General features: G+C 40.8%; 1 protein-coding gene across 9 annotated transcripts in view; it reads left to right on the top strand.

The window, feature by feature from the left end:
• The window catches only part of PNPLA7 (patatin like domain 7, lysophospholipase), a 265,796-nt gene that overhangs the window by 76,898 nt on the left and 166,400 nt on the right, over positions 1–22,498 (top strand). For all 9 annotated transcript variants that reach the window (XR_011923221.1, XM_072429361.1, XM_072429360.1 and 6 more), the window contains 2 exons: positions 10,945–11,022; positions 11,609–11,814. Coding sequence is in view for 8 of the 9 variants with exons in the window: in XM_072429361.1 (XP_072285462.1) it covers positions 10,945–11,022; positions 11,609–11,814 (284 nt within the window). In the remaining variant the exon portion in view is untranslated. The remainder of the gene's footprint in view (positions 1–10,944; positions 11,023–11,608; positions 11,815–22,498) is intronic.

The raw sequence follows: 22,498 nt of genomic DNA, 5'->3' as shown, positions 1-22,498 counted from the left end.
CATTCAAGACAACCTGTACTGAGAGAGATAAATGTAGGCCTTTGTTTTATGAATGAGGTGCAACGTGGAATGCCACAGTTTATCGCAGAAAACTGTTAACCCTTCTTGGTTATAAAAAACCTGAGTTTTGTTCTCTGTGAAAAATGTATTTTGCTTTGAATGCTGTGATATGAAAGCCCAGAATGACCAGGTTGTTTTATAGTTAACACTTACTCCGTATCCGCCAAGTTTCCTAAAGTTACTCACTTTTGCAACCCCAAATTTGACTGTGACTGTGTTTCTATAACCTCAATAAACTCCATACTTATGTTGTGTTATATTTTGTCTAATATTTTGTCCGCTCCCTGTGCATTTTCATATTGTTCATCAGGGAGAGTGGTATCTGGATGGTTGTGTTTGTTTTTATCAAAGGTGAAAATATTAGGAAACTTGAAAGTCATTTATTTTGTGATTCTTGTGAAATATTGTCAGCTAACATCTGACTTGAAACTATCCTTAGCACTTCCCAATAATCAAATAGATTGCCACTGTATGAAGCATGGTGAAAGAAAAAGTGGCATTCTGAGCATAATGTTTTCCAGACTGCGTTTTTAAGGATCCTGTACCGGAAAAATCAATACTTATTGATTAAGTCACACTGCGTGATGGACAGAGAAAACAAGGTTTTTTTTTTTTTTTGACGGAAATAGTAACATTTGGTAAAGTCATGCTTTTGCTTTGATGTAAATAGTGACATAATACAGTAATGGACTAATTGCCAATTTAGGTGCCATAAAAAAGACAGGTCCTCTTGCATTGTAGCTGTTTCTGCCTTCTGAGGCACAACTCTGCTCTCCCCTCACCCAGCACTTTCTTTGTGCAGCTCAAAGAATCTTACTTTCATGACTTGCTGAATTTTGTTAAATCACAGAAAACTGTCCTCAGCCCTAAAGAGGCAAAAGCAATGTAAAGCACTTGCGTATGTCAGCTCTTATTGTAAAATTGTTTTTATTGATTTCATTGCACAGCATTTTCAATTTTAGTGTTCTACTGGAAAGTAAGGGAACCCCCCCATCCCTCTCTCTGCCACTGTAGGGGAAATCCCCAGATTCTTCTAGGAGCACTCCTTAATAGGATGTTTTCCTCCATTGGCAAATGATCAGGTTGAAGAAATCTTCCAGCCTTGAATACAGATTTTTTTTTAACATGTTATTTTTTCTATAAAGAGGGCACAACATTTTTTCTGACTTGAAGCGCACTTTTGTCCCTGAAACTTATTCCACTCCCCGGGCTGTTTTGAGCAGTAAAATACCTTCAGATGAGGAGAGCCCATTACACGCAGCCAGATCTGTGTACATGAATGGTATACTTGCAGCAAGTATAAATGCTGCACAGTGTATGTACCTAGATGTAAAATATGTCATCTATTGTGTAGGTGTGGGGACACACACATAAGTGCCTCCTTACCCTCAGAAAACTATTTATGACTAAATTTCTGATGTGTCACAATTTACAGCAAGAGAATCAAATTTTTGAAAGGCTTCACCTTTTATCATAAAGGCTATGTTCATACTTGTAGTAAGGATGCAGTCTGTTTACTGCTTTCTCATTCCAGGGAACCTCTGCCTTTTGGGATACTCTGTGACAGCTCCATAGAGAATGAATGGAGCCAGCAGTGAGTGGTACTAGTAACGCTCATTGCTGTCAAATGTGCAGACGCTGATTCTTTAAGACACTTCTTCATGAACCAGTGCTGCAGTGCAAGTGACAGAGTGACTGCCAAGGTGTTGGCACAGGAACGCTCAATTACGATTAAGGTCTGAATTTGCCCTAACAGCAGTCTGTTTACTTTAAGCCAGGGGTCGGCAAACTCCGGCCTTTAGGCCAGATACCGCCTAGCCGGTAGTTCACTCCGGCCTAATGCCCCCTGGCCGATCCGGCCTAATGCCGTCCATCAACCCAGCGTTAGGAACTACCAGAGCCAGATCTCTGGTGCCGCCTCTATGCTGTTGCTCCCCTATTTACTGCGGCCGCGGTAAATAGGGAAAGTTCCCTGAAGGGAAATCCCTCTCCTCCACAATGCATAAGAGGAGAGGTATTTCACTTCAGGGGGCGTTCCCTGGTGGTGTGCAGAGCCATTAGAGCCGGACTCCGGCCTATTTTGCTCCCGCCCACACCTGAAATGGCCTAGTGGCCAAAAAATTTGCCGACCCCTGCTCCAAGCAGTTGGCTTTGCCTACCTTTAGCTTTCTGCAGGAAGAAAATAAAAAATACCGCTCACCTACTGGACAGATTAACTTTGTAGCAAATCACAGGGTGAGAGTGGCAATTTGGGGGCTGATCTGTGCCAGACATTCGAAAACTCAAACAAGAACAGCAAAGACTAATACTAATAAGGGCATGGCATGGTATATTTGCATGGAAGAGAGTTATATCAGTGTTGTAGCTGGCCCCTGGAGTAAATAGTAGCAGATAATAAAGAAACAAAAAGTGTTTTTTTTTCTGCTAAATTACTTTCAAGGTATTTTACAAAACAGGTCCAAATAGTACATGTTGAATTCAGCATAAGTGTAAAAACCCCCCTTTTTAATTACCCTATTGCATTAGTGACATGCTGGGTGGGTTCTAATTCTGTCAGTTTTTTGATGCAAAAAGTGATCCTATTGTTTTTGCATAGAAATTTTTGTTTATATTGTAGACCTGTAATTCTTAGGATTAACTCCTGGGTATAACAATTATATTTATTTATTATATTATAATCCTAAATTATTATAATTATATATCATTATTATACATTATACACATAATTATAAATCATTATTATAAAAAATATTGAAATAATACACCACAACAGTGCGTAATTTATCAAAAAAAAACTGGAATTTTCCAAACAAGGGTGCAAAATTATTGATAAATAATAAGATAAATTAAATGCAGATTTTAGAAAAAAATATTTACATTTTTAGTAGACATCCCGGGTGTGGTAGATTTTGAAGCACGGTGCTGCACAAAGCCCAACATCACAGTCAGGACAGTAGAACCTGGTTTCTTTGCGTTTCTTCCTTCCTCTGTCATCGGTCTGAGCAGCAAACCAGGTGTAGGTGCTGCCTTTTTCTGGGTTGGTGGGATGTATTCAGTGAACTGACGACCGGTCAGGCGTTCTGGGTTGACAACGGTGGAAGCACGACGTCCAGGTCTATTCATAGCCACTGATGGTGTTTGGTGGTTCTTGACTATAGATTCAGAAACTTGCAAAATGAAGTCTGAATGATTCACAGGCCTCTGATTTTTTGTACAGAACGTAGGCATTCCATAGGCACTCCTCAACAAGATGCCTGAAAATCTTCTTGTAGTACTTCCTTTGCTGTTTCCTCATCGCTGGGTAGAATGTCATGGCTTGGTCAGCTCTGTCGACCACACCTCCCATGGTGTTGTTGTAGTCAATCACCACCTGTGGCTTCAACACTTCTTTCCCACGTTTTGTGTGTACCAGAACGGTGGAGGCATCATGGACAGTACTGATCAGGCACACATCTTTCTTGTCACGCCATCTCAGGGCCATCATTTTGCCTTTCTGCCAGGCAACAATTTCTCCTGTCTTCAGCTTCCCTTTTGCAAACAGTGCTGGCAGGTTGCGCTGGTTAGCCCAAAGGGTTCCATACGCATCTGTTCTGTGTTGCAGAAGGAACTCATAAAGCTCAGGAGAGGTGTAGAAATTGTCAGTTGTGACACAATAGCCCTGACCTAGCAATGGCTCAATGAGGGATAGCACTGAAGATGTTGCTAATATGGCTGTATCTGGGGTTGAACTGTGTCCCTATTTCAGTGTACAGTACCGTATTCCAGTTGTAGCCAGATGATGATTCGCACAGCATATAGGTCTTCACGCCAAATCATGCCCTCTTTGACGCAATGTACTGCACCCAGCTGAACCTCCCCTTGTAAGCCATTAGACTTTCGTCGATGCTGACATCTCTTTCTGGCACATAGGTTTGCTGGAAATTTTGTAGAATCATCTGAGACACTTCCCAAATTTTTTTGAGTTTTGGTGCAGGATGGGAAGTCTCATCAAATTCTTCATTGTTTGCAAAGTGCAGGTACTTCATAATGAGGGAAAAGCGGTATTCTGGTATGACTGTGCCAAAGAATGGAGTGGCAATCATTTTGTTCTTGGACCAGTACCACTTCTGAACGGGTTTGCCCACAACTTCCTGCAGGATTACCAAGCCAAAAAACAGCCAAATGTCATCCTTGGTCACAGGTTCCCACTTTCTGATTCTTGCAAACCTCAGGTGTGGAGCACCTTGTTGTTGTCCAGCGTACCTGCATAAAACAAAGAAAAAAAAAGGATTTTATGATATGTTATTTTATACTGTGAAGGTGGCAAGTAATATGTTAGCAAACACAGAGCAGCATATATGTTTGCATAAAAAAAAAAATTAGCAAAAAATTTCAAAAAGTTAGCACAGAGCAGCACACATGTTGGCAAAAAAAATTAGCAAAAAAATTTCAAAATGTTAGCACAGAGCAGCACACATGTTGGCAAAAAAAAAATTAGCAAAAAATTTCAAAAAGTTAACACAGAGCAGCACACATTGGCAAAAAAAAATTAGCAAAAAATTTCAAAAAGTTAGCAAACACAAGAGCGGTTTACCTGTTTGTCTCTGCAACAATTTTTTCGATAACTTCATCGGTCAAAAACAACTTCAGGTATGCCAGGGGGTCCTCGCATTCAGCCTCAATTTTCATCCCAGGTGCGCCGGTAAATGGAAATCCTGGCGGTGCTGCCTGGTCCGCATCAAGGTCAATAGGACACCATTTGTGCACAGGTTCAGAATCGTCGCTCAGTTCACTTTCACTGTCCGATGACAAATTTCCTGGTGAAACGCTATTGCTTGATTCCACAAGGGACTCCAAATCGCTATCGCTGCTTTCAAATTCCTCCAAAACAGCGCTTGCACCGGCGAGATGTCGTTTGGATGCCATGCGGTCTCCAGCAAACAGTCAGGAACAATCAAGGTCAAGAACAAAGTGATGAAATGATACATTCAGGAAGTGATTTATAAGCCATCAAAATGTCAGATCAAGGTCAGGGCTAATAGTCGGCAAAATGTAAATCAGGGCACCGGGCAATGATGGTTGGTGCAATAAAATGTGTATTTGTACTTTTATTGTGTGTTTTGTGGTGTATTTCACTGTAAAAAAAAAAAAAATTTAAAAGCAGATTTCATAGTAATCTGCTTTTAAATTTCATGCCCCCAGAATCCATCACTCCACCGGATCACCCGGAAGATGTCACACATCTTGCCGGGTGATGCGGTGGGGATGTCCCCGCCCACTCACTCTCCTGCTCGCATAACCCGGAGATCAGCCTCCAGGAGATGCGAGCAGGACAGCAGCCAGGGTAGATTCAGGGGGTGCTGCCAGCGGGCATCACCCCCTGAATTTACTATTGATGATCGAATCTGCAGTTAGATGCGATGCACCAAGCAGAAATCCTGCATGGTGCATCGCATCTAACTACAGATGCGTGCATCGGGTTGTTGGGGACCCTGGCGGTATTTAAAAGCAGACTACTCTGTAATCTGCTTTAAAATTTCCCGCCCGGCCACGCCCCCTGACGAAGAAGCGCCCCGCCATCACACTGGGACCCTGCGATCGCCGCTGGAGCGCAGGGCTCAGGTAAGGGGGTCCCCCAAAGTTACCCCGAGTGTGACTCTGGGTTACCGCTTTTTGCATTATTTTCATACCCCGAGTCACACTTGGGATTACCGCTAGGGGGGTTAAACTAAACAGAGCACTTCTAAATTTTTTTTTTATAAACAAAGGCAATATAGGTAGTGACCCTGTTGTGGTTAATCCACAGGATCGGTTAGGTGTAACCTTATAGGCGAGGTTCTTAAGTCTCCCAATTCCAGATGGGTTTCACCATAATGCTTTCTTCAGAGGGGCTTGAGACACATAACATATAAGAGGTTACAGGGAGTGGGTCCTGTTCGAGGATTAAATTCACAAAGGAATATTTCCACTGGATCAAACAATCCTAATGAGAGATACTCGATGGGAAGTGCTCTTGCTCTTGGTAAGGGATACATTTTCAAGGGTTATTCGATATAGGAAAAGAGCCTACCAATTGTAGTTTGTATTTTTGCTCCCCAGGTTAAGTTGAGGTATACTATTGCATGAAATATTCTGCAATAGTTCTAGTCAGGAAGAGGCCCTCTTAGGGGGACACTTAGAATAGTAGGACATGTATTTGTGCAATGTATGCCGGGTTATCCAACTACATTTGGCCCTGGTATATTGTCATTTGAAGGGAGGGGAATTCCGCCTATTTAGCCAGCACCAATGATAGGTGTAAAAGGACTCCCTCCCTTCAACTAAGATTTCACCAGGGCCAAATGTAGTTGGACAACCCAGCATACATTGCACAAATAGTAGTGTCACAAGTAGTGTCCTACTATCCTCCATACCTCCATTTTTTCAGAATGGGAATTTTCACTTTTATATTGCACGAAATTAACGAACTGTACTAGAGACAGAAAAACAAAGAAGGCGCAGCGTGGCATCAGTGGAGTTGTATGAGGCAACTGTTGCTGAGCCGTACGCTTCAGTATTGTTTCCACCATTACTACAGTAAACCTGCTCCACGAATATTGATTCTCATCCGATTGTTTTATTTTATTTGTTTATTTCTCAGATGCTCTTTTAGGTAAGTATGTTTTATTTTATTTGTTTATTTCTCAAATAAAATTTAGGTAAGTATGAGCTCACCTGTGTATTTTCTTTAACTGTTTCATTTAATAGCATCAAATAGTTTGACTTTCATAACTATAATTTCTTGTTTGGTCATGGATTCGAAATAAACCCATAATGTGTGAGGAAAAGCAAACAAATATTTTGCATTTCTTTAGTAATACTAAAGATAATGCAACTAATGATAATAGTAACAATAGTAATACTTCACTTAATCGTGAGCTGATGAATGAATAAGAGCCTTCAAACTTCTTGTCAGGCACCACTAGGAAGATCATTATTTTACAAGTGTATTTATCTTTTTTAAAAAAATTCATATTAATGGTCCGCAAGATTTAAAATTCTTAATGTAGTGGTTCATAAGGCTCAGAAGGTTGGTGACCACTGTTTTAGATAACGCATAACATTATAGTCACATATACAGGCTTGGGATTTAGGACACAACAAATCCCTCAGGATAATATTGGCAAATATCTAAGACCATGGTGTTTAAACTTTGATTCACTGTCAAAATGTGGCTGTTTGCTCAACTTTATCTGGCCCTTGTGGCATTATTTTTTTTTAGCAAACTCCTGTGCTAATATACAATTCACCCACTGACACCAATAATGGGGTCCTTTTCTTCCATCTGATACCAGTGTTATTGGGTACTATTCCTCCCACTGATACTGATGGAGTATAATTCCTCCCACTGACACCATCAGTAGGGCACTTCTGCTACTACTAATACCCTTGGTGGGGTACTAGTTCTTTCTATGACACAAGCTTCTCCCACCGACACGTCTTTTATCTGATAGCAATTTTCCTCCACCCACTGGCCACAGGAACTAGGTTTTTTTTTTTTTCAACTTTCATTGGCCTTTAACATTGATTCCTTTTTTTTTCCACTGTTAGTGACCCCCACTGACGTTGGGGGATTTTTGTATCTCCATTTGCCCCAGTCTATTCCCCTAAATACTGTAGAAAAGTGGCCATTTGTTTAGAAGGCCATAAGAGACCGGAAACCAGGCTATAAGAAAATATTTGCTGGACTGATTTTATATTGATGTTTTGTGGTAAACACCCATGTGGTAAACGCCTATTGCAGTTCTTTCCAGGTCCAGAATTCTTCATAAAATGTGGAGATGTTGTTAAGAGTTTTAGTACATTGTAATTAAGTTAATTAGGGCTGATTGAGGTCAGGCAAGGGTTAATTATCAGCTTAATAGAATCAGACCTCAAATAAAACTATACAGCATTCTGTTTTGTTTTGAATGAAGCAATGAAGAGTTAAAGTGTCATTGTTTTTTAGCCATTCTATTAGGACAGGAATTGATGGGGAAAACCCCAGTGGAAAACATACTATCATTTAGCATGTTGAGAATGGGCTAGGACTTCCGAACATGATGTTTCTACTGTCTTAAAATTCATGTCCCATTGACAACCAACTCTCTAAATGCTACAGAAGATTTTGTTTTTAATTAGGCTAGGGAAAGGTTGGAATTTTTGGTTTGTATATGTGCACCCTTTCCATTTGTCTTGGTCAGATATTCTCACTGAGACAGAAAGTCGTTGAGTAACCCATACAGCTAGCATGCAATATCGCTTTATCCCACAAATGCACTATATGTGTGTAGTGGATCCCTACTTCTTGCCGATTGTGTAGCTTACATCTTAGGGTCCAAATGTTTCATCTGTTTAGTATTTTTGTTAGCATGATTGAGCTACAAAATAATTGCCTGTATAGCTCTTTTTAGCTCATACTTTCTATTTCTGTATTTCTAGTCTGATTTTGGCACCAAGCCTTGGTGGCACTGCAGTTAATGTCTCTTGACAGCATCTCAAGAATCGGTGTCGATCCTTTCCTAAGTAACTCCTTAAATTATCTTGCTTATGAAATGAATCATACAAATCCCAGACCTGAACTGAAACTGCCTTGAATAATTACAGTTCTATGCTCGATAATTATGTTAAAACAACACAGCCCTTCAGCTATATTTCTGCAGCACCCTCCCACATTTACATTCGCGGGACATTACCGGTTGTCAGCACAAGGCAGCAGTGGTTATTATCTCCTAAATATACACACTATCTGTTGCCCGTCAGTTCTGCATGCTCTGTCCCATCCTAATTTAGGTGTCTTACTTATGTATATTTTCCTGAATGTGTATGACCAGAAGAATATTAATTGTTATGAGAAGAGAGCTGGGGGGTGCTTACATGAAGGAGGTAGAATTTTAGGAGCTGGCTAGGATTGAGTTATGGGAACATAAAGAACTAGACGTTTTATTGGCCACTATAGAATCCACTTTTGAAACCATGATTGTATTCATCTCCTCCAGGGTATAACTACAAATTATTAGTAAATTGTTTAAGAACTAACGGCAACAACTAACAACCTATTCACCCCACCTTCACAAGTCCATTTAGCCCCCCTGAAAGGGGTGATCTGCCAAGGTTTAAATAAAAAGTTGAGCCACCATAACCCACTGGCCTCCAATGCAACAGCAAGGGACTGCATCCACTGAAGCTAGGGCTGTGGTTTATTGATTTATTTCTGTGGATCTTTTGAGAAGTTTACTTCAAAAGTAATGTTTTGAACAGTAACAGGCATTTTGTCTACAAATAAAGTCATGAGGTGGTCTGTCCTTACAGCCGTTTGTTTTTTGTTTTTTTTAACAAATTTTAATTGAATTCTTTTTTCGGTGGGATAATGTAAAAGTTTGCTTGCACATTATATATATATATATATATATATATATATATATATATATATATATATATATATATATATATTTTCAGTCCATAAAAATTTGGACAACTTTTTTCTCCTTTTGGTTCTGTGCATTACCACAAATAATTTTAAACAAAACAACTCAGATGCAGTTGAACTCAGCTTTAATTCAGTAGGTGAACAAAGATTGCATAAAAATGTGAGAAACTAAGGCCTTTTTTAACACAATCACTTCATTTCAGGGGCTCAAAAGTAATTGAACAAATTAAAAAGCTGAAAATAAAGTGTTCTTTTCTTATACTTGGTTAAAAACTCTTTGCTGGCAATGACAGCCTGTAGTCTTGAATTCTCGGACATCACCAGATACTGGGTTTCCTTTACTGCAGTGACTTTCAGTTGCTGTTTGTGGGCCTTTCTGTCCGAAGTTTAGTCTTCAACAAGTGAAATGCATGCTCAATCGGGTTCAGATTAGGTGACGGACTTGGCCATTCAAGAATATTCAACTTCTTTGCTTTAATAAACTCCTGGGTTGCTTTGGCTGTATGTTTTGGGTCATTGTCCATCTGTATTATGAAATGCCTCCCAATCAATTTGACTGCATTTAGCTGGATTTGAGCAGTCAGTATGTCTCTGAACACCTAAGAATTCATTCGGCTGCTTCTTTCCTGTGTCACATCGATAAACACTAGTGTCCTAGTGCTACTGGCAGCCATGCATGCCCAAGTCATCACACTGCCTCCGCCATGTTTTATAAATGATGTGGTATGCTTTGGATCATAAGCTGTTCCATGCCTTCTCCATACTATTTTCTTGCCAGCATTCTGGTAAAGGTTGATCTTAGTTTCATCTGTTCAAAGAATGTTTTTCCAAAACAGTGCTGGCTTTTTTAGATGGTTTTGAGCCATGTCCAATCTAGCTCTTCCATTCTTGAGGCTTATGAGTGGCTTGCACCTTGCAGTGCACCCTCTGTATTTATTTTCATGCAGTCTTCTCTTAATAGTAGACTTTGATATCGATACGCCTACTTCCTGGAGAGTGTTGTTCACTTGGTTGGCTTTTGTGAAGGGGTTTCTCTTCACCATGGAAATGATTCTGCGATCATCTCCCACTATTGTCTTCCGTGGACGTCCAGGTCTTTTGGCATTGCTGAGTTCACCAGTGCTTTGTTTCTTTCTCATGATGTACCAAACTGTAGATTTTGCCACTCCTAATATTGTAGCAATTTCTCAGATTTTTTTTTCTGTTTTTGCAGCTTAAGGATGTCTTGTTTCACCTGCATGGAGAGCTCTTTTGACCTCATACAAGCACCCGCCCCTCTTGGCCTTTTATCTGCTTAATTGATAATGACATAACAAAAAAGATGCCCACACCAGCCCATAAAAAGCCATTAAATCAATTGTATAATTACTTTAGAGCCCCCGAAATGAAGTGATTGTGTAAAAAAAAATATATATATATATATATATAATTTTTTTTTTTTTTTTCCCTCATGGTAGGACCCGTCACTGCTGAATGGAAGAGTGACCTTACATCAAGTCAAGGGTGGCACTGTCCTGTCCAGACAAGGAGACCAGGTCAGTAGGGAACAAACGGACAGCTTCAGTTTACCAATCCATAGTACTGATTTCATTATTGATTTGATTGATTTTACAAACAAGTCAAACTAAAGGAAATAAATGCTCAACAGACAAGACTTTTAGTAATGTCTGTAACCCTTAAAGCATTCTGGTTAGTTTAAAGACACAGGTATAACTGTGTAATAGTTGCTGTGTAATAGTTTTATAAATATGCAGATCAGTGCTGAAGATTGTAAACTTTATCCTCTTGTATAGTAGAAACAGAAGAATGTATAAAAATGTAAAAATGCCTTATAAATGCTGTCAAATCCTGAACATTTAATCCTTATTTTTTCAGATAGTTGAGAAAGGGTGTATTTACTGGCAGGTTATTTTTATCTTGACTGGGGAGATTTTACTTGATTTTTCTGCCCTTGTAAAGGCCATTCAATAAATGATGGGGCAGTGGCAGCAGGGAAAACATTGTCAGAGGTTTTAACCATTCCCCTCTCTACTCAAAACTTCTGTTTTTCTAGTAGGGGCAATACATTTTGCCTGGAGTTAGCCTTTGATTATCAGTTTCTGTTTTTTTGTTTTTTCATAGGATGTCAACATCCGGTTTGTCATATCTGGACTTCTCCATGTCTATCAAAGGAAGATTGACCGGGAGGAAGAGACCTGCCTTTTCATTACACACCCAGGCGAACTGGTGGGACAGCTGGCCGTCCTTACTGGAGAACCCTTAATATTCACTATTAAAGCTAATCGTGATTGTGCATTCCTGTCTATCTCTAAGTGCCATTTTTATGAGTAAGTCTCCTTGTTTCATTTACCTTTTACACACTTTTAAACTTTGTATAAAAAAACAATGCTGCACAACAGAATAACAGAAAATATTTAGTATTCAAGACCATTAATTGCCTTGATTTGTAACTCAGGGATTCCCTGCCCTGGAACAGGCAGACAGTCAATGAAAGTGTCAGGATAGTTGACCCATTAGCTCGATTAAAAAACAAGCTGTCAAGGCCTGCTGCCATATTTGTCCTGACAGGTTCCTTTTAAAGCAAGCCTTTAGTCCTTTTTGTTTATAAATGAATATTTTATATTTTGTTTGCATTGTAAGTGTAAAATCTTTATTTTAATAATTCTTTACACCCAAGGGTGCTTCCATTATATATATTATATTTTATTTCTTAAAAAACACTGTTCATCCCTTGAGTTGTCATCAGGGTTTTGCTTTTCTCAGCCAATCAGCACTAGACTTGAATGGGGAGACTTTTCCTCATTCACCTCTAGTGCTAAATGGCGGTGACGGAGCGGAGCAATCAGGGGAGTTCTGCTCCCCTGATTGCTACCTCGGCCCTAGCGGAGTTGTGGTATGTGTTCTTGGATGCAGAACACATGTCACAGCTCTGCTCGGGCTGCAGGAGCAATCAGTGAAGCGTGGCTTCAGCATAGCAGAGCTCCTCTCTGTGATTGGCTGGGGAAAGGGAAATCCTGATGATGCTTGAGCTGTCACCAGGACTTTCCTCAACCAATCACAAAGCATTAGAGGTAATTGGGGAGACTTGCCTTCTAGTGCCTGGGGATTCCACACTGTCAGCAGTCCCATGGATGTGCTCATGTTATGAATGCAGCTGTGGGAATCATCCTGTTATTGTGGGATAACCTGTAAAAAAAAGTTTAAGTTGCACAAAGCACACACATTCAATAAAATACTTAAAAAAAATACAATAAAGCCTGTCTTATTTTTTACACATATTTTTAACCCTTTCAGGGAACGAGTAAGGCATTTTTTGTACCCCTGTACTCATTCACTGAAAGGATTAAATGAAAACCTTTGTTTTTTAGCGTTTTAAAGACAAGGTTTAAAGCGCTTGTAAAAGTGCATATAAACATGGTAGAAACGTTCACGTGCGTTTTTAAAATTGTCTGTGTAGACCCAGCCTTACTAAAGTAAGTGACCCCATCAGAGCTAAGTCTCAAGCCAACTTTTCCCTCCTCCTCCTTCTTGATCTTTTGTCTGCTTTTGACACAGTTGATCAACATCTTCTTATACAAATCATGCACTCCACTGGTATCAGTGACACTGCTCTCTCTTGATTTGCTTCCTATCTGTCTGACCGCTCCTTTCAAGTTTCTTTCAATGGTAACACTGGTCAACAAACATTTTCTTGGGAAACAGATTAAAGTCAAGGTTATGTTTGATGCACAGATTCCAAATATAGTATTGGTTTTGCTATATTGGCTCTAGCTTTTGAAATAAGGACCTCGATAATAACCTCATAGAAAACTAATGAAACATGAAAATTAGGCAAAATGAACCCCCTGGCGGTATTCAAGTGTTGCTCTGGGTACAAAAAACATGCAAAAAGCGGTAACCCCGAGCCACAATTGGGGTAGCTAAGGAAAACATTAGAAAACCCACTTACCTGGTCCTATCGGCGTCCTGCCTGTCCTCCTGCTGCCTCCTCTCTTCTCAATCTTCTGCCAGCGAGTGTACAGCCATTCCCGGGGAGTTCCCGCTGACGTTAGTGTGTGCGGGAGACGCAGCAGGAAATTCAAATATTTTGTGTTTGATTCAATTCAAAATAACTCTATTGAATCCAATTTTTTTCTTGAGCTGTGTAATTCCTACTCTCCTCCCTGTTGGTGTTCCCCAGGGGTCAGTCCTTGGACCAGTTCTGTTTTGTCTGTACACCTCCTCTCTCAGTAGTCTCATTTCCTCCTTTGGTTTACAGAACTAGTCACGAAAAAGTCATTGAAAAGCTCCGTTTGTATGATTTCCTTTTATGCTGATGATTGTGACAATTACGTTGAAGGCTCTAGCAGTAGTCTGCCATCATGTGTCTATCCCATCTGCCCTAATACTTTTCTTCCATCACCTTTATATCTTGATGGAACCTCTCTCCTTGTTCCTCACTGAAACTGCCAAAGTTTTCTGGAAAATTTTGCAAATTGCTATATTTTTAAAGTTTAAGAGCAAGTTTTGTAGCAGTTCTTCGTAATTTTGTGCTTTATGGTTACCCAAGAAGTTCTTGACAACTATGACATAGCTGTGCCAGGCAGAAGCTTCAGTATTAGTCATGTAATTAGTGAAATTTGAATCATTTTATCAGTTTCCGAATCTGGGGACCATCAAGGATTCCTACTTTTAATTTTTCAGTACTCAATCCAGGGAAGAATCTACAAATGTATTTGAAGCAACTTTATGTGTAGTGGTGGGAGAATGATTTTCTTTCTCAACCATTAGCTTGTTAATAATGTTTGCTGCACCTTTTTTCATGTTTTCCCTTGGAGGCCATGCCACTTTTTTCCAGTGATCCTGCTTTGCTCTACTATCCCATGAGCAGATGAAACATGGGTACTTTGTGTATCCACTTTGCTGTCCAAGTAGGAAGTTCACCATTTTTAAAACAACACATATGGACCATTGGTGTTCATGATAGCAAATCTTTTTTAAGACCATTTTGATATTTTAATATTCTTCTTTAAGTTTTGTTGAGTAACTGATTGGAATTGATGCATAGCAGTTGCCATTATGCAGTAAAACAGATTTCAAACTTCGAGTGGAACTGTCTATGAGAAGCCGCCAGTCTTCTTCTCGGTATTCTGGTACTTTTATATGGGCTAGTAATCCAGGGGTGTTACAACAGCACACAAAGTCTTCACCTTCACTGAAATATGGTAGGAATATCACCTCTCTTGTCCTATAAATTGTTATTGTTATGAACGAAGGTGTGGACCCACTGTGCCGCTGGCAAGGTAAACTCTAGAGGGGCGTAACTAAGCAGCCACCCGGTCTTCACTAGAGCCTCTGATGGTGAGGATAGGCTTGGGCTGCGGGGTAGCTACCAGAACAGCCACCCGGTCTTCACTAGAGCCTCTGATGGTGAGGATAGGCTTGGGCTGCGGGGTAGCTACCAGGTGCCACTCCAGAACAATCCCCAGGCCAGTGGCAGCTGACCACAGCCAGCTCACAAACAGAGCAAGTCTCAGCATGGAGGAAACACTGATATGGAACATAGGTAGTGTTACCTGAGAGATAGAACCCGGCGCCCATGCCTGCGATTAGGAGCAGCGGCGCCGGCACGACCTGCAGTGCTAACAGTTATTTTAACTTCCGGTCTCAGATAGTTCTTTTAAAAAGTTCAGATGCTTGTTTTGACAGACTTAGGTCACGTATTAAATCATTGAGCTCTTCTTGGGAGAACTGCTGGTTTGATGAAACACTTCATATTCACTTCCACTGCTAACTTCTGGATTACATTCCAAACCTTGTATATCCACCATGTCGGATACAGGAATATCAGGGAGAGTACTGAACACTAGTATGGTAACCTTAGCACCATGCGGCGCAGGTCGTCTTGCTGATTCATAATCAGAGTACTCCCACTTATTTTTCTTGTAACAATCGAAACCTTTTACATTCACAGCACAAAAATAACAATCATTATGATGATTTCTGGGCTCTCGCTAAACCATAGGTACACCAAATTTCAAACTTTTCAGTTTTCCATTTTTTCACTGATGTAGACATTCTACTTAAGTTTTGCATACCATAAAGGGAGCCCAATACTTATCTTGGTCCCCCAGTTTAATACCAAAATATGCAAGATATGCTTGTTTCACAAGTTCTGTAAAGTTTCTTCACCACAAATGTAGCAAAATACATTAGGGTCATATAAATAACTTTTTGAAGAACATATTTCTGTAAAAATAGAAAATGTATGAATAAAAAGGCAAATGAAGGTTTCATGAAAATAATGCTAAATTTAATATATAAAATGCAAAACAACGGTGTAAATAAAGATTGATAATAAAATGCTGTGTTAACATTTGTTGTGTTGGTAAAATCGTCTGTTCTCATTCCTGTATCACAAGAACTAGAGCCAATTCAATAAAACTGATGTAATTTCTGCATTCAGCAGACCTGAAATACACTAAACATATTGAAAAATCCTTGACAAAAGAAAAAACAAACTTGGTCCCATCGGCGTCCTGCCCGTCCTCTGGCCGCATCCTCTTCGTTCAATCGTCTGCCGGCGAGTGCACAGACGTTCCCGGGAAGTTTTCGGTGACGGGAGGCGGTGCAGGAAATTCAAAATTATTTTGTATTGGATTCAATACAATATAACTGTATTGAATTTTTTTTGTACACCTCCTCTCTCAGTAGTCTCATATCCTCCTTTGGCTTACAGTACCACCTATCTGTCCACCTCTGACTTGTCTCCCTCAGTTCTGATAAGGTCTCATGCTGCCTGTCAGCCATCTCATGGATGTCTGACAGATTTCTGAAACTTAACCTGGATAAAACAAATCATGGGTATGTCTCCCATTCTGCCAAATCTCAGCCCTGTGTATGCAATTGTTTTCCCCTGCAACCCTAATCTGATTGTACATGGTACGTCTCACATTCTGCCAAATCTCAGCCCTGTGTATGCAATTGTTTTCCCCTGCAACCCTCATCTGATTGTATATGGTACGTCTCCAATTCTGCCAAATCGCAGCCCTGTGTATGCAATTGTTTTCCCCTGCAACCCTCATCTGATTGTATATGGTACGTCTCCCATTCTGCCAAATCTCAGCCCTGTGTATGCAATTGTTTTCCCCTGCAACCCTCATCTGATTGTATATGGTACGTCTCCCATTCTGCCAAATCTCAGCCCTGTGTATGCAATTGTTTTCCCCTGCAACCCTCATCTGATATTGTATATGGTACGTCTCCCATTGTAGATGAATTTATTGCACCAACTTTAATCTCCTCATAGATTTATCTGTTCACTATCCCTTGGTTCCAGCTGAGTGCACACTGATATTTATTGCCCTGCCAACCCCTCCCCAGATTCAACTGCTATCCCAAATTCCTTATACTCCGATCAGTCCATCCATATTCAGGGCCCAAAGCACTTCTATTTAAACAACAGGCAAGGTCACGTTGGGACCCTGGTCATGTGTCCAAACCTTAAGTGCCAAAATATAAGTGCAATGGGAATTAATCCAGGGAATTCAAGCAGGCATTGGAACAGATTTGGACATACTACATTACTCTATCACTCCCATCTCCTGCCTTTGGACTGGTTTATCCATCTGGACTCCCAACACATCCTCTGCTGCTGCCATTCTGAACTGGTATTGATCAAACCATCTCTTTGACTGAATCTTCATCCCCCATCCCTGGAACTCAGCAAGTTTACAAGCTTCACTTAAACCCATGGTTTACTGGACTGCTTCTCTTGGATTTCAGTTTGCCACATTGTTTAATGTACGCATATGGTTTGCAATTTTCTGTAAAAATGTATTCACCCTGCTCTCTCTTTGTTGGCACTACTCCCTGTCCTCCCCAGTCTGATAACTCATTGTCTCTCTGCTCCTTCACTCTCCTTATTTCTCTGCCTGTGCTCCTGCACCTTTTTTCCCTACTGATACTCTCTGGTGACATCTCACCCACCCCTGGTCCCCTACACAGCCTCCACTTTCCATATACTCCCAGCAAGACACTCCCTTCTCCTAACATCACATTCACTCTACCCATAAGTCCTTACCCCCTCTCTCTGGCAGTCTATAGAATGCCCGAACTGTTGGCAATAAATTAACTTCCATACACAACCTTCTCCTTTCTAAATCTCTGAACTTTCTGGGTCTCACTGAAACTTGGCTTTCCTCCTCTGACTCTGCCTCTGCTGCTGCTCTCTCCTATGGAAGCCTGCATTTTTACACTTACCCCTAGACCTGGCAACAAAGTAGGGGGTGGTGTGGGTCTCCTTCTCTCACCTAACTGTACATACACAGTCCTTCCTACCCCACCCTCTCTCACCTCTTTTGATGTCCACTCTCTGAGTCTCTTTAGCCCCTTACCCCTCATTGTTGCTGTTGTATACTGCCCCCCGTGGCCCAGTATCACAATTTTGGGAGAATGTTACATCCTGGCTCCCACACATTCTTTCCCATGACCTGCCCACCCTCATCCTTGGTGACTTTAATGTTGCAATGGATAAGGCCAACCTTCCCTCCTCACCCAATTTGCTCTCCATTACCTCCTCATTTGGACTCACACAGCACATCAATGGCCCCACACACATAGCCGGACACACCTGAGACCTGGTATTTTCTAAACTCTGCAACCTCACCCTCCTTGACAACTCACCATTTCCACTTTCTGATCACAACCTTATCACCTTTAACCTATGGAACTCTTGCCCTCCCTTGCCACATCCCAGACCTGGTCAATGGCAGAAAGATATCCGTAACCTTGACCACAACCTTTTCTCAAACTGCCTTGCATCCCTAACCCTCGCCCTATCCAAAATCAACTCCCCAGATGATGCTGCCAGCATGTTAAACCACTCTCTTTCCTTGGCTTTGGATAAAGTAGCCCCTGCCACCTCCCGCTACCCCTGCCCTGCCAACCTCAGACCCTGGCACAACAATCACACCAAACAGCTACAAAAGACGTGTTTGTGCAGCTGAGCGCAAGTGGAGGAAATCTGGCCTCAGCGCTTACTGGTACTTCATGGACTACAAAGCCAAGCTACAAATCTTTAATACAGAGCTCACTGTCACCAAGCAAAATTATTATTCTCAAATTATTTCTCAATCATTTCCTCTCAAGCTTCCAACCCACGCAACTTCTTCTCAACAATTGACTCCCTCCTAAACCCCACACCTGCTCCCCCCACAACTTCCTTCTCTGCCCAAGACTGCCACCTACTTTAGAGATAAAATAGACAAAATCAGACATGATGTATCTGCTCACCACGCCACTCCAACCATACCCACTCCTTCCACCTGTAAAACATCACTGACCTCCCTCAGCCATGTTACTGTGGATGAAGTCTCTTCTCTCATCATCTCCATCTATTACCTGTCCGCTTGACCCAATTCCCTCTAATCTACTCCATGCCCATTCCTCAACCCTGGCCCCTGCCCTGACTGAACTATTTAATCTCTCCCTTTCTACTGGTAAATACCCCTCATCTTTCAAACATGCCATAATTCTCCCTATCCTAAAGAAATACTCACTGGACCCCTCCTACCGTCCTATTTCCCTTTTCCCATATGTCTCTAAACTTCTTGAACGCCTTGTCTACAAAAGACTCACTGATTACCTGAGCACCAACTCTCTCCTTGATCCTCTCCAGTATGATTTTAGAGCTGCCAATTCCACTGAAACAGCCCTTACTAAAGTGGCCAATGACCTCATCATAGCTAAGTCTCAAGGCAACTTTTTTGTCTTTCCTCTGCTTTTGACACTGTTGATCACCCCCTTCTAATACAAATCATGCGCTTCATTGGTATCAGTGACACTGCTCTCTCTTGGTTTGCTTCCTATCTGTCTGACCGCTCCTGTCAAGTTTCTTTCAATAGTAACTCCTCCTTGTCCACTCTCCTCCCTGTTGGTGTTCCCCAAGGGTCAGTCCTTGGACCGATTCTCTTTTCTCTGTACACTTCCTCTCTTGGTAGTCTCATATCCTCCTTTGGCTTCTTATCTGTCTGACCGCTACTTTCAAGTTTCCTTCAATAGTAACTCCTCCTCGTCCACTCTCCTCCCTGTTGGTGTTCCCCAAGGGTCAGTCCTTGGACCGGTTCTCTTTTCTCCGTACACCTCCTCTCTTGGTAGTCTCATATCCTCTCCTTTGGCTTACAGTACCATCTGTATGCTGATGACTAGTGTTGATGTTCGAATTCGGGTTGTCCCTATATTCGACCCGAATATGGCTGTTCGAATTCGGGTATACCCGAACCGAATTTTGCTGCATTCATATTTTCCCCTCCTATTGTGTGATACTTCCCCCACCTCCTAGATTGTAAGCTCTTCGGGGCAGAGTCTTCTCCTCCTGTGCCACTGTCTGTGTTTGTCATTTGCAACCACTATTTAGTGTACAGCCCTGCGTAATATGTTGGCACCATATTCATGCTGTTTATTATTATTAATGATAATTAATAATAAAAGTATGTGCAAATTTGAAATACATTGTAGTTCCAAATTTAAAACCAGATTGGAAGAGCAGTTTAACCCCGTGCCATTTACATTATTAGACTTGAGTCACACTTTTCACTTCTGTTTATTCATTAGTGTTGTGCCCCTGGGAGCCACCTAGCATAGCCAGTACATGTTTTCTCTGGCTGTATAGAAGATACCTGTTGCAGGTCGTCACTTGTGACATAATGGGAGCAGTGCTTGTTCCTTGTCTTCAGGCATAATCCTTGATTAATCAGATGCAGGTATCACACACACCACACACAACACTGACTGCAGGTGTATTGCAGCAAATGGAAAATGAACAAATCAAGAAACATTCCAATAACTGGGTTTTCTGTTTATCTGGACCCTTATGAATTTAAAAAAATGAAACTGATTCTGTCACCTGTATTTTGGTACACTTGTGACTGTGACTGTGTGTCCAGATTAGGTATATTATTGTTTTTTTTTTTGGTAATTATAGTAGGGCTCACTGAAAAACCATTGCCAGGGGAAAAAAAAGTTATCAGACCCATACACTAAAGAATCCTTTGTGCTTTGGTCATCCAGACAGTATTCATCTGGTGCAGGAGGAGTTAGATTAATTTAGGGCAGATGTAGCCAATAGATAACTCTAGGAAACTGTTTTTTTTTTTATGTAAATTTTAATAACTTTCTCCAATCCCACTAAGCCAAACTACCTAACCCCTTCCTTTAGGCAGATGTTTGCTTACTTTGCTATGGTATGGTCCACTCCTTTTTTTTTAAATCCTGACAAAAATCTCTCCAGCACATGCTGTGTCTGTTCATAGAATGCTTATTCACTTGAATTAATTCATATACTGTACTGAATCTTGAGATATATATACAGTTGGGTTCATAAATATTTGGACAGAGACAACTAATTTTGGTTCTTTACATTACCACAATTAATTTTAAATGAAACAACCCAGATGCAGTTGAACTGCAGAGTTTCAGCTTTAACTCAGTGGGTTGAAAAAAAGATTGCATAAAAATGTGAGGAACTAAAGCCTTTTTTTACACAATCACTTCACAAAAATTTCAGGGGCTCAAAAGTAATTGGACAATTGACTCAAAGGCTATTTCATGGACTGGTGTGGGTAATTCCTTTATTTAATTATCAATTAAGCAGATAAAAATCCTGGAGTTGATTTTAGGAGGGGTGGTTGTATGTGGAAGATTTTGTTGTGAACAGACAACATGCGGTCAAAGGAGCTCTCCATGCAAGTCAAACAAGCCATCCTTAAGCTGCAAAAACAGAAAAAACCCATCCGAGAAATTGCTACAATATTAGGATTGGCAAAACCTACAGTGTGGTACATCATGAGAAAGAAACAAAGCACTGGTAAACTCAGAACACTAAAAGACCTCCACGTGGACATCCATGGAAGACAACGGTGGTAGATGATCGCAGAATTATTTCCATGGTAAAGAGAATCCCCTTCACAACAGCCAACCAAGTGAACAACACTCTCCAGCAAAAAGGCGTATCAATATCCATGTCTACCATAAAGAGAAGACTGTATGAAAGTAAATACAGAGGGTCCACTGCAAGGTGCAAGCCACTCATAAGCCTCAAGAATAGAAAGGCTAGGTTGGACATTGCTCAAAAACATCTAAAAAAGCCAGCACAGTTCTGGAAAAACATTCCTTGGACAGATGAAAGATCAACCTTTACCAGAATGATGGCAAAAAAGTATGGAGAAGGCATGGAACAGCTCATGATCCAAAACATACCACATCATCTGTAAAACATGACAGAGGCAGTGTGATGGCTTGCTGACAGTGGCACTGGGGCACTAGTGTTTATCGATGATGTGGCACAGGACAGAAGCAGTCGAATGAATTCTGAGGTGTTCAGGGACATACTGTCTGCTCAAATTCAGCTAAATGCAGTCAAATTGATTGGGAGGCTATTCATAATACAGATGGACAATGACCCAAAACATACAGCCAGGAGTTTATTAAAGCAAAGAAGTGGAATATTCTTGAACGGCCAAGTCAGTCACCTGATCTGAACCCAGTTGAGCATGCATTTCACTTGTTGAACACTAAACTTTGGAGGAAAGGCCCACAAACAAACACCAACTGAAAGCCACTGCAGTACAGGCCTGGCAGAGCATTAAAAATGAGGAAACCCAGGATCTGGTGCTGTCCATGAGTTGAAGACTACAGGCTGTCATTGCTAGCAAATGGTTTTCAACCAAGTAGTAGAAATGAACATTTTATTTTCAGCTTTTTAAATTGTCCAAATACTTTTGTGCCCCTGAAATGAAGTGATTGTGTAAAAAAAAAAGACTTTAGTTCCTCACATTTTTATGAAATCTTTTTGTTCAACCCACTGAATTAAAGCTGAAAGTCTGCAGTTCAACTGCATCTGAGTTGTTTTATTTAAAATTATTTGTGGTAATGTACAGAACCAAAATGAGAAAGTTGTCTCTGTCCAAATATTTATGGACCTAACAGTATATACCTTATACTATACACACAACACAGAGCCCTACATTTTAC

This window comes from Pyxicephalus adspersus, chromosome Z (assembly GCF_032062135.1).
Source record: "Pyxicephalus adspersus chromosome Z, UCB_Pads_2.0, whole genome shotgun sequence".
NCBI classification, from domain to species: Eukaryota; Metazoa; Chordata; class Amphibia; order Anura; family Pyxicephalidae; genus Pyxicephalus; species Pyxicephalus adspersus.
Note: the sequence above shows the minus strand (reverse complement) of the source record. Positions and strands in the feature narration are given on the sequence as shown.